At 34.7% G+C, this 12878-nt stretch overlaps 1 protein-coding gene across 1 annotated transcript; it reads left to right on the top strand.

Moving 5' to 3' along the window:
• The first annotated feature begins 9588 nt into the window (after positions 1-9588).
• DEFB114 (defensin beta 114) lies at positions 9589-12090 on the top strand. Its single transcript, XM_061146108.1, has 2 exons — positions 9589-9646; positions 11954-12090. Exons 1-2 carry the CDS (start codon positions 9589-9591, stop codon positions 12088-12090), a joined length of 195 nt encoding a protein of 64 aa, XP_061002091.1.
• Positions 12091-12878: the final 788 nt, after the last annotated feature.

The raw sequence follows: 12878 nt of genomic DNA, 5'->3' as shown, positions 1-12878 counted from the left end.
GGAGGCAAGAAGACAGAGGAGTAGGAGCAGATCGGAATCTGAGCTGCTCTTGAAGCAGGTCCAGAGATCAGCACAGTGTTAGAGGGCATTCTGTGGAGGTGAAGTGGACTGTGACTCCCAGCGAGGGAAAGGACTCTGGCAGCAGTGACTCAAGAAAAACATTTATTAAATTTTTTTTTTTTTTAATCACTCATAAGAAAAAAAAAGAAAACATTTATTATTCTTATGTTTTGACTTGTTCTGTTATTCTTTTGGATTTTTTTTCTTTTTTTTTTTTTTCTTTTTCTTCCCCCCTCTGTTGTAGTTGTCAATTTTATTGGCGCTATGAAATCTAACTAAGTTTTGAGATTTTTTCTCTTTTTTTTTTTCTCACTCACATTTTTTTATTGTTGTTATAAACCTCTGCCTCTATATTGGGCTTTTGCGGTTCTGAGGAGTGGTGTGTTTTTTTTTTTTTTTCCTCTCTCTCTTTTTTTAATTTTAATTTTTTAAACCTATCATTTTTTTCTACATGTATCCCTTTGTTTGCTTTTCCTACAGTTCTTTTCCCCTTGCAGTTATAGCTTTAATATATATAAATCTTCTTCATCTGCTCCTATTTAATTTTGCATATCTATTCTTTCTTTCTTTTCTTTCTTTCCTTTCCTCTCAACATATTTGTTAGTTTTGTTTTCATTACTTTATTCCCCAGTTGGCACCTTGCTTTAGCTTTGTTTTCCAGTTTGTGCTTTTAGTTAGTTTTGTTCTTAACTGGCAAATATAATTTTTTATTTCCTTTGTTTGCTGGATCAATCTACTGTACTTTATTTTCATTGTAATGTTTTCATTTTGCTCATGGATGTATATGTGTATGTGTATATTCCATTATTTTAGTTATTATTTGCCTGATTTTGTAACTGCCATTTGTCTGGGGTTCATCTTTGGTTTCACGTTTTTGGATATTTGTTTTAATCTCACTTAATGCCATAACAAACAATTTGTGGAATCTTCACTCCTGACCAGAGATCACGCCCTGAGCCTTTAGAGTAGGAGCTCTGACTCCAAGACCCTAGACTACCAGAGAACAAACCCTAGGAGGTATCAACTAGTGAGAACTCACACAAAGGAAACCACTGTAATACCAGACCAGGCATTACCCAACTACAAATAGCACCCTGTGCGCAGGTCTAAACAACAAACAAAACAAAAATACAAACCCAATCATCAGCAGACAGGATTACCTCCTCACTCAGCCTCGCCCATCAGAGGAAAAACCAACAAATGAACAAACAAAAACTCAGCACAAATCTCACCCTATAAGAAGCTTACATAAACCACTGGACAAAACTTAGAGGGCAGAAACCAAAAAAAAGAAAGAATTCAACCTTGAAGCCTGGGAAAAGGAGACCTCAAACACAGTAAGTTTAAAAAAAAAAAAATAATGAAAAGGCAGAGAAATACTACACAAATGAAGGAACAAATGAGAAACACAGAAGTCCAAATAAAAGAAGAGGAAATGGGCAAACTACTGAAAAAGAATTCAGAGTAATGATAGCAAAGATGATTAAAAAAAATCTTAAAGGCATAATGGAAAAAAATGCAAGAATCAATTAACAAAGACCTAGAAGAATTAAAGAGTAAACATGCAGAGACAAACAACACAATTACTGAAATTAAAAATACTCTAGAAGGAATCAACAGCAGAATATCTGAATCAGAAAAACAAATTAGTGAGCTGGAAGATAAAAGGGTGGAAATAACTTCTGAAGAGCAGAATAAAGTAAAAAGAATGACAAGAACTAAGGAGTGTCTCAGAGACCTCTGGGATAATTTCAGACACACCAACATTCAAATGATAGGTGTCCCAGAAGAAGAAAGGGTATGAGAAAATTTTTGAAGAGATTATAGTTGAAAATTTCCCCAACATGGAAAAGAAAATAGTCAATCAAGTCCAAGAGGCACAAACGGTCCCATAGAGGATAAACCCAGGGAGAAACACACCAAGACACATACTAATCAAACTAACAAAGACTAAACACAAAGAAAGAATACTAAAAGCAGCAAGGGAAAAGCAACAAGTAACATACAAGGGAAACCCCATACACTTAACAGCTGATCTTTCAGCAGAAACTGCAGGCCAGAAGGGAATGGCAGGATATATCTAACATACAGAAAGGGAAAAATCTACAACCAATATTACTGTACCCAGTAAGGATCTCATTGAAAATTGATGGAGAAATCCAAAGCTTCTCAGACAAGCAAAAGTTAAGAGAATTCAGTACCACCAAACCAGCTTTACCACAAATGTTAAATCGACTTATACAGTCAAGAAATACAAGAGAAGCAAAATGATCTACAGATCAATCCCAAACAATTAAGAAAATAGCAGTAGGAACATGTATATAAATAATTACTTTAAATGTAAATTAAATGCTCCAACCAAAAGACACAGACTGGTTGAATGGATACAAAAACAAGATCTATATATATGCTGCCTACAAGAAACCCAGTTTAGATCTCAAGACTCATACAGACTGAAAGTGAGGGGGTGGAAAAATATATTTCATGCAAGTAGGAAGCAAAAGAAAGCTGGAGTAGCAATCCTCATATCACACAAAATAGATCTGAAAATAAAAAAGATTACAAAAGATAAGGAAGGACACTGTGTACTGATCAAGGAATTAACCCAAGAGGAAGACATAACAATTGTAAATATCTACGCACCCAACATAGAGGCACCTCAATACATAAGACAAACACTAAGAGACATAAAAGGAGAAATTGACAGTAACACAATAAAAGTAGGAGATTTTAACATCCAACTCACACCAACGGAAAAATCATCAAACAGGAAGTTAATAAGGAAACACATTTTAAATGATACATTAGATGAGATGAATCTCATTGATATCATCAGGACATTCCATTCAAATGCAGAAGAATACACCTTCTTCTCAAGTGCACATGGAACATCCTCCAGGATAGACCACATCTTGGGTCACAAATCAAACCTCAGTAAATTTAAGAAAACTGAAATCATATCAAGCATCTTCTCCGACCACAAGGCTATGAGACTAGATATCAATTACAAGGGGAAAAAAAAAAACCTGTAAGAAACACAAACACATGGAGATTAAACACCACATTTCTAAGTAACCAACAGGTTACTGAAGAAATCAAAAGGGAAATCAAAATATTTCTAGAAACAAAAGACAATGAAAACATTACAACTCAAAACCTATAGGATTCAGCAAAAGCAGTCCTAAGAGGGAGGTGTATAGCAGCACAATCCTACCTCAAGAAACAAGAAAAACATTGAATAGACAACCTAACTTTACACCTACAACAACAGGAAAAAGAAGAAGAAAAACAATAACGACAAAAAAAAAAAAAATTAGTAGAAGAAAAGAAATGATAATAATCCAAGTAGAAACAAATGAAAAATAAAGAAACAATAGTGAAGATTAATAAAACTAAAAGCTGGTTCTTTGAGAAGATAAACAAAATTGACAAACCTTTAGCCAGATTCATCAGAAAAAAGAAAGAAAGAAAGAAGGATCAAATCAACAAAATTAGAAATAAAAAAGGAGAGGTTACCACAGACAACCCAGGAATTCAAAGGATTGTAAGAGACTATTATGAACAATGATATGGCAATAAAATAGATAACCTGAAGAAACGGACAGATTCTTAGAAAAGTTCAATCTTCCAATACTGAACCAGGAAGAAATAGAAATTATGAACAACCCAATTACAAGCACTGAAATTGAAGCTGTGGTCAAAAATCTCCCAAAAAACAAAAGCCCAGGACCAGATGGCTTCACAGGATAATTTTATCAAATATTTAGAGAAGAGCTAATGCCTATCCATCTAAAACTTTTTCAAAAAATTTCAGAGGAAGGAACACTTCCAAACTCATTCTACAAGGCCATCACCCTGATACCAAAACCAGACAAAGACAACATAAAAAAAGAAAACTACAGGCCAATACCACTGATGAACATAGATGTAAAAATCCTCAACAAAATTTTAGCAAACAGAATTCAGCAACACATCAAAAAGTTCACATACCATGATCAAGTTGGGTTTATTCCAGGAATGCAAGGATTCTTCAATATATGCAAATCAATAAATGTGATACCCCATAGTAACAAACTGAAAGATAAAAACCATATGATAATCTCAATAGATGCAGAAAGAGTCTTTGACAAAATTCAACATGCATTTTTGATTAAAACTCTTCAAAAAGTGGACATAGAAGGAGCCTACCACAACATAGTAAAGGCCATGTATGATAAACCTACATCAAACATTATTCTCAATGGTGAGAAACTGAAAGCATTCTCCCTAAGATCAGGAACAAGACAAGGGTGTCCACTTTCACCACTTTTATTCAACATAGTTCTGGAAGCCCTAGCTACAACAATCAGAGAAGAAAAAGAAATAAAAGGAATGCAGATTGGAAAAGAATAAGTAAAGCTCTCACTGTCTGCAGATGACATGATACTGTACATAGAAAACCCTAAAGATAGTATCAGAAAATTACTAGAGCTAATCAGTGAATTTAGCAAAGTGGCAGGATACAAAATCAATACACAGAAATTACTTGCATTTCTATATATTAACAATGAAAAATCAGAAAGAGAAATTAGGGAATCAATCCCATTCACCATTGCAACAAAAAGAATTAAATATCTAGGAATAAACTTACCTAAGGAGACAAAAGAACTGTACACAGAAAATCATAAGGCACTGATGAAAGAAATCAAAGATGACATAAACAGATGGAGAGATATTCCATGTTCCTGGGTAGGAAGAACCAATATTGGGAAAATGACTATGCTACTAAACACAATCTATGGATTCAGTGCAATCCCTTTCAAATTACCAATGGCATTTTTCACAGAACTAGAACAAAAAATTTCACAATTCGTATGGAAACACAAAAGACTCTAAATAGCCAAAACAGTCTTGAGAAAGAAGAATGGAACTGGAGGAATCAACCTTCCTGACTTTAGATTATACTACAAAACTACAGTCATCAAGACAGTATGGTACTGGCACAAAAACAGAAATACAAGCCAATGGAACAAGATAGAAAGCCCAGAAATAAACCCATGCACCTACGGGTACCTTATTTTTGACAAAGGAGGCAAGAATATACAATGGGGTTAAAGACAGCCTCTTCAATAAATGGTGCTGGGGAAACTGAACAGCTACATGTAAAAGAAATGAAATTAGAACACTTCCTAACACCATACACAAAGATAAACTTAAAATGGATTAAAGACCTAAATGTAAAACCAGAAACTATAAAACTCTTAGAGGAAAACATAGGCAGAACAGTCAATGACATAAATCAAAGCAAGATCTTCTATGACCCACCGCCTAGAGTAATGGAAATAAAAGCAAAAGTAAACAAGTGGGACCTGATTAAACTTAAAAGGTTTTGCACAGCAAAGGAAACTATAAGCAAGGTGAAAAGACAACCCTCAGAATGGGAGAAAATAATAGCAAATGAAACAACGGACAAAGGATTAATTTCCAAAATATACAAGCAGCTCATACAACTCAATATCAGGAAAACAAACAACCCAATCAAAAGTGGGAGAAAGACCTAAACAGACATTTCTCCAAAGAAGACATACAGATGGCTAACAAACACATGAAAAGATGCTCAACATCACTCATTATTAGAGAAATGCAAATCAAAACTACAGTGAGATATCACTTCACACCAGTCAGAATAACCATCATCAAAAAGTCTACAGATGATAAATGCTGGAGAGGGTGTGGAGAAAAGGGAACACTCTTGCATTGTTGGTAGGAATGTAAATTGATACAGCTACTATGGAAGACGGTATGGAGATTCCATAAAAAACTAGGGATAAAACCATCATACAACCCATCAATCCCACTCTTAGGCATATACCCTGAGGAAACCAGGGTTGAAAAAGACACATGTATCTCATTGTTCATTGCAGCACTATTTGCAATAGCTAGAACATGGAAGCAACCTAGATGCCCATCGACAGATGAATGGATAAAGAAGTTGTGGTACATATACACAATGGAATGTTACTCAGCCATAAAAAGGAACACATTTGAGTCAGTTATGATGAGATGGATGAACCTAGAACCTATTATACAGAGTTAAGTGAGTCAGAAAGAGAAAGTTAAATATCATATTCTAATGCACATATATGGAATCTAGAAAAATGGTACTGAAGAATTTATTTACAGGGCAACAGTGAAGAAACAGATATAGAGAATAGAATTATGGGCATGGGGATAGGGGAGGAGAGGGTGAGATGTATGGAAAGAGTAACATGGAAACTTACATTATCATATGTAAAATGGATAGCCAATGGGAATTTGCTGTATGTATCAGGAAACTCAAACAGGGGCCCTATATCAACCTAGAGGGGCGGGGTGGGGAGGGAGATGGAAAGGAGATTCAAGAGGGAGAGGATATATGTATGACTATGGGCAATTCATGTTGAGGTTTGACAGAAAACAACAAACTTTTGTAAAGCAATTATCCTTCAATAAAATAATAAATTAAAGTTTTAAAAGAAGTCTTCTCCAACACCACAGTTCAAAAGCATCAATTCTTCTGTGCTCAACTTTCTTTATGGTCCATCTCTCACATCCATGCATGACTACTGGAAAAATCATAGCTTTGACTGGACAGACCTTTGTTGGCAAAGTAATGCCTCTGCTTTTTAATATGTTGTCTAGGTTGGTCATAACTTTTCTTCCAAGGAGCAAGCGTCTTTTAATTTCATTTCTGCAGTCACCATCTGCAGTGATTTTTGAGCACCCCCCCCCAAAAAAAAATAAATAAAATTGGTCACTGTTTCCATTGTTTCTCCATCTATTTGCCATGAAGTGATTGGACCAGATGCCATGATCTTAGTTGTTGAATGTTGAGTTTTAAGCCAGCTCTTTGACTCTCCTCTCTCACTTTCAAGAGGTTCTTTAGTTCCTCTTCACTTTCTGCCATAAGGGTGGTATCATTTGTGTATCTGAGGTTATTGGTATTTCTCCCAGCAATCTGGATTCTGGCTTGTGCTTCATCCAGCCTGGCATTTCTTATGATGGACTTTGCACATAAGTTAAATAAACAGTGTGACAATATACAGTCTTGACACACTCCTTTCCCAATTTGGGTCCAGCCTGTTGTTCCATGTCCAGTTCTACCTGTTGCTTCTTGACCTGCATACAGATTTCTCAGGAGACAGGTCAGGTGGTCTGGTATTTCCATCACTTGAAGAATTTTCCACTGTTTGTTGTGATCCACACAGTCAAAGGCTTTGGCATCAATAAAGCAGAAGTAGATGCTTCTCTGGAACTCTCTTGCTTTTTTTGATGATCCAGCAGATGTTGGCAATTTGATCTCTGCTTCCTCTGCCTTTTCTAAATCCAGCTTGAACATCTGTAAGTTCACAATTCACATACTGTTGAAGCCTGGCTTGGAGAACTTTGAGAATTACTTTGCCAGCGTGTGAGATGAGTGCAATCTTGCAGTAGTTTGAACATCCTTGGGCATTGCCCTTCTTTGGGATTAAAACGAAAACTGACATTTTCTAGTCCTGCGACCAATGCTGAGTTTTCCAGATTTGCTGGCATATTGAGTGCAGCACTTTCACAGCATCACCTTTTAAGATTCAAAATAGCTCAATGGAATACCATCACTTCCACCAACTTTGTTTGTAGTGATGCTTCCTAAAGCCCATTTGACTTCGCATTCCAGGATTTCTGGCTCTAGGTGAGTGATCACACCATTTCTAGGTCATGAAGAACTTGCTTGTATAGTTCTTCTGTGTATTCTTGCCACCTCTTCTTAATATCTTCTGCTTCTGTTAGGTCCACACCATTTCTGTCCTTTATTGTGCCCATCTTTGCATGAAATGTTCCCTTGGTATCTCTAATTTTCTTGAAGAGATCTCTAGTTTTTCCCATTCTGTTGTTCTAATGGGAAAACAATAAAATGGGAAATGATTAAATAAATAACTGCAAAAATTTGCCCCTTGATAAAAGTAACAAAACACTGGCATAAAATGATCAACATAACTTTTTTAAGAACTCTGAAAATTAACCACAGACTTGAAAAACTCCAAAGAGCATATATTCAAGAAAAGGTGCTAAATCTCTAAATACCTTTGTGGCATTTTAACTGGCCTATTACCTTCCAACTCATCCCAGCTCTACAGTAGCCTTGCAAACCAGTCATCTCCCAACCGTAAGAGTTGAGAACATATAAAGAATATCTACAACTAGACAAAAAGAAACACAAAGCACGATTATAAAATGGACTGAGGAGCTGGATAGACATTTCTCCAAAGGCAATATAAAAATGCTCAGCAAGCACGTGGAAATATGTTTAACCTCAATAGCCATCTTGGGCATGCACATGATGAGTTATCACTTCTCACCCACTAAACAGCCTATAACCAAAACAACAAATATTAACAAATACTGGAGAGGATGTGAAGATGTTAGAACTTCCACACAGTACTGATGAGTAAATTTGTGCAAACACTTTGAAAACCAGTTGAACATTTTGTAAAAAGTTTAAACATGTAGTAATCATTTGATTCTGCAATCCTATTCTCAGATATATACGCAAGAAAAAATAAAACCATGTGACAACACAGCTACTTTAAGTACAGAAAAATTAATGTTGTGACTAAAGTTGGTGGGGGAAAAGATAAAGTGTTTAAATGCTTAAAGAGTCCTATAGATTACTTACAAAAAAATAATATAACGTTCAAATATTTGAGGAGAAGGCCATCACAGGAGAAGGTGTAAGTCATCTAAATTCTCTCTCTTTTTTTTTAATGGAGACAAAAGATACACTCTGTGGTTGCAAAACAAGGAGAAATTCTTATGTTTATAGTAACCAGAACACACAAAAATAAGGAAATTGGGGTAGGAAATTATATTCATTGCAAGTTATTTTTCAATATTCATTATTTTACTGTGCCAAAAACTTTAAAATAAGTGGAAACTAATTGGGCCTTTCTAGAAAGAAACAGCGCTTCATAAATATTCAAGTCACACTTGAAAAAAAAGGTAAAAAAATCAGTGACAAAAGTGAGATGTAATATCCAGGCTTTGGTAAATGAGTAATTTGGGGAAGCTAATGAGATGGCTGGATATAAGGTAGGATTTTGGATATATGAACATATTGATGAATTTGCGTACCAGGTTAGTAATTGGAATATATTTTGAAAAATAATCAGAAGTTTAACTGACAGTAGTGCTCATTTGTTTTACATTTAAAGTGGTAAATGTTTATCTCAAGCCCACTCCATGCGTGATCCTTTGTGTTGGTGTTTAATTGATCACCATTGGTTATAAGAATGTCATGTTACAACTATCTTCTACATACAGATTCTTCCCTAAAGACTGATTAATATCAAATGTTTTCAGCTCTGCCCACAACTCTAGTCAGTGGAGCAGAGATAAGAACACAAAATTAAAACAATTTCCGGAAAAAGAGAGCTTTTCTTCCACTAGAAAACTATAAATAGTAAATGTCTCTTGGCTTTCTAGAAAGTGTTCTAGTTGTTAATAAATCTTTCAATAGCTTCTTTCTACAGAATGAAGATCTTTTATTATCTTTTTCATTTTCTGTGTTATGCGACCTTCGTTCTACCAGGTAATAGATGCTTCTGGTGTGTTTGTATGTATCATATGTTTGTTGTTATTGCTCCAGGCTAAAAATAGAAATATTCAATTATAAATTAGAAAGTGTAGGTTCCTAATAGAATCTTTTCAATTAAAAAATCTCTTGAAAAAAAAGTCTCTTGATGATATTGAAACTCAGTTTCCTATTTTAGAATAGTGCTATACCAATATAATTTATTTCAATTTGAAAATCAAAATGCAAATAAGCTGACTAAGGTGAGATTCTTTTTCTTCTTGGAGTGTTGATTTGTTTTGATATTCAAGTTTTTAAGAATATAATAATTTATTAAATTTATTTAATCTTCTATCAGTGAAGACTTCATAATAAATTGAACCCCAGGGAAGATGAATAGACTAAGAATAGGTACATATCTCTTGGGATACCAATAACAAACTCTATAAAATGATCCAGGATATAGTCTCAAAATATGCTGGGCAGTGAGGTGCAGTGAGAATAAAAAGGCAGATAAAGAAATAGAACCTCAAAAAATCTTAGTTGAAATAGTTAATGCATTAGTAAAGGAATACAACAGTGGTTTTATGAATCAGTTAAAAGTAAATCATTAAAATATTTAGCTCCAGTGATGATTACATGCTCTTCTTAATATGTGTTGCCACTGAGGTAATCCAGACTCTAACAAGGAAGATACAAATATATGCCCCAAAATGTGTTAATTTGGCACTAGAGAGCTGGAATTTCAAAAGGTGCAGCATGTATTTAGAAATAGAACTTAATTCAAACTTAGAAAATCTAGGTTTTAGATTTTCTACTCAATAGCTTGTGCACATTGCCACTTAGAGAATTTAAGTGATTTTTCAATGTCCTTAACAAAAAGTGAAGGAAATACAGCAGAATCAATAGCAATTGTAGAAAAGGTAAAATATCTGATATAAAAGTTTGTTCTTGTTATGACATGCCAGCTGAAATGGACAGAATGCTCCATGTTTGGCCTTTCATAGATCAATAAATAAACAAAAACAAATAAAAAAAATCCAGGAAAGGCAATTCAAGATGTTAAAGTGAGTGGTTTTGAAAGAGTTCATCAAGTAGTACATATCACTTGCACAATGGTGTGGTTTAACTATTGATAAAACCTTAAAGTTAAAAAGAAGCAATAAAAAGTGTCTAAGTGAATACTTTGTGAAGATGTCAGATGAGAGTTTGCTCCAGAGTGATACCATGCTGGAGAGACTAGTTGTGAAATGATGAAATCAATACTGATGTTGATTAAAACATGAAGGAATGGCCAGTACTTTAGGGGAAGTGCAAACATCAAATAATCTATAGGGATAGTGAACATAGCATACTATAATAGTTTATATAGTGAGCTTGCCATTAAATGGGCCAGGTTTTTCAAGGACCTGGAGCTCCTTTGTAGCTGTGGTAAAAGCTTTAGTTCTGTTAACTATAAAATGGACGGTAATTTAATTTCATAAGGTTTTAAAAAGATTAAAAGAAATAATGTAAGCAAAGTATTCATCACATTGAAGACTGCATTGCAATATTTCAAGAAATGAAAGAAGAGAAATAGAAGTAGAAAGAAAAAAGACTAGATGAAGCAGCAGAGGATAAGGAGTACAAGGATGTATTCAAGTGTAGCCAGCTCTTTCATTAACAATAAAAATTATACCAATAATATAATAAGCAAAGTATATAAGCAGTAAAATAAAGAAAAAGAAAGAAAAATTGTACAAAACAAATAACCAAAGGCATATAAATTAAAGTTGTAGTGGATGACATTTTTGGAGGGTGTAAAATTTGCATACACTGTTGGTGGCAATATATAAACTAAAAACTTTAGAATCAAACTCTTTCACGATTATCCTAAACATATATTATGTAAATATCAAGATATGTAATATGAATTTGTTTATAATAACTTGACACTGTTGTATGGCAGAAGTCAGCACAATACTGTAAGACAACTATCTTCCAATTAAAAATAAATTTAAAAAATAATCTCATAAAGTTCTAAATATTACGTAGCTGAAAAATTGATAAATTATTTTATATATAATTTCAAGGGAATATTATGTAGCTCTAAAACTTTTGAATCTTGTTGAGAAGAGCAATATATGTCATACAATCTAATCATGTATTAATTCAGAATGTTTCAATTTTACATGTATAATGGGGATATATAATATTTTAGTGTCTTCTTATTTTTTGGCATTTTGCAAATTTGTTACAGTCTACACATAGGACTTTTTATAATCACAAATAGTACATCCTTAAATTAAAAAATCAGTAATTTCAATTACTCTTCTTTTACTCTAGCCTTGGTGGATCCTGAACGATGCTCAAAATTGTACGGTCAATGTAAGAGACGCTGTCCTAAATATGAAAAGCAAATTGAACTGTGTTTGTCACCAAGTAAGGTTTGCTGCACTGAGAGGTCATTCGAGGATAATTGATCTTGAAAAGGAAGATTTACCTCTGACCAAAGGAATCATGTGTGCCCCCAGTGCAGAGAGCTGTCAGAATGCAATTAGAAGCTCTGTAATAAATACATAAACCAATATTGTTATCTTCCTTTGTAGAAGTTAATTATGTGTTCAGTGGAATGAGGTAGGATCCATCTTATTTTCTCTAAAGGTTTGATAAAGGCATGCTTGCTGTGCTGAGTCACTCAGTCATGTCTGACTCTTTGCAACTCTATGGACTTTAGCTTGCCAGGCCCTCTGTCCATGGGCATTCTCTAGGCAAGAATACTTGAGTGGGTTGCCACGCCCTCTTCCAGGGGATCTTCCCAACCCAGGGATCGAACCCAGGTCTCCCACATTGCAGGCAGATTCTTTACCATCTGAGCCACCAGGGAAGCCCAAGAATACTGGAGTGGGTAGCCTATCCCTTCTCCAGGGGATCTTCCCAATTCAGAGATTGAAGCCAGGTCTCCTGCATTGCAGGTGGATTCTTTACCATCTGAGCCAAGAGGAAAGCCCTGATAGAGGCATATCTTTTGCTAATTTCTTATCATGGGTACTATATTTGCATCAATGTTGGACCACATATTTTGTGTCTGGCGGTTCACCTAAACTTATACCACTGAGCATTTTCCAATGTAACCATGATCTCAATAGAAACTTGGTTCCTGAAAATTAATACTGATAAGTTTGTCAATTGTCTAAATATCCTCACCACATTATTGACACTAACAGACAGGAAACCTAAGTAGGAGATGAATGCATGAGCTATAATAGAG

The sequence above is a fragment of the Dama dama genome, chromosome 7 (assembly GCF_033118175.1).
Source record: "Dama dama isolate Ldn47 chromosome 7, ASM3311817v1, whole genome shotgun sequence".
Classification (NCBI taxonomy): Eukaryota; Metazoa; Chordata; class Mammalia; order Artiodactyla; family Cervidae; genus Dama; species Dama dama.
Note: the sequence above shows the minus strand (reverse complement) of the source record. Positions and strands in the feature narration are given on the sequence as shown.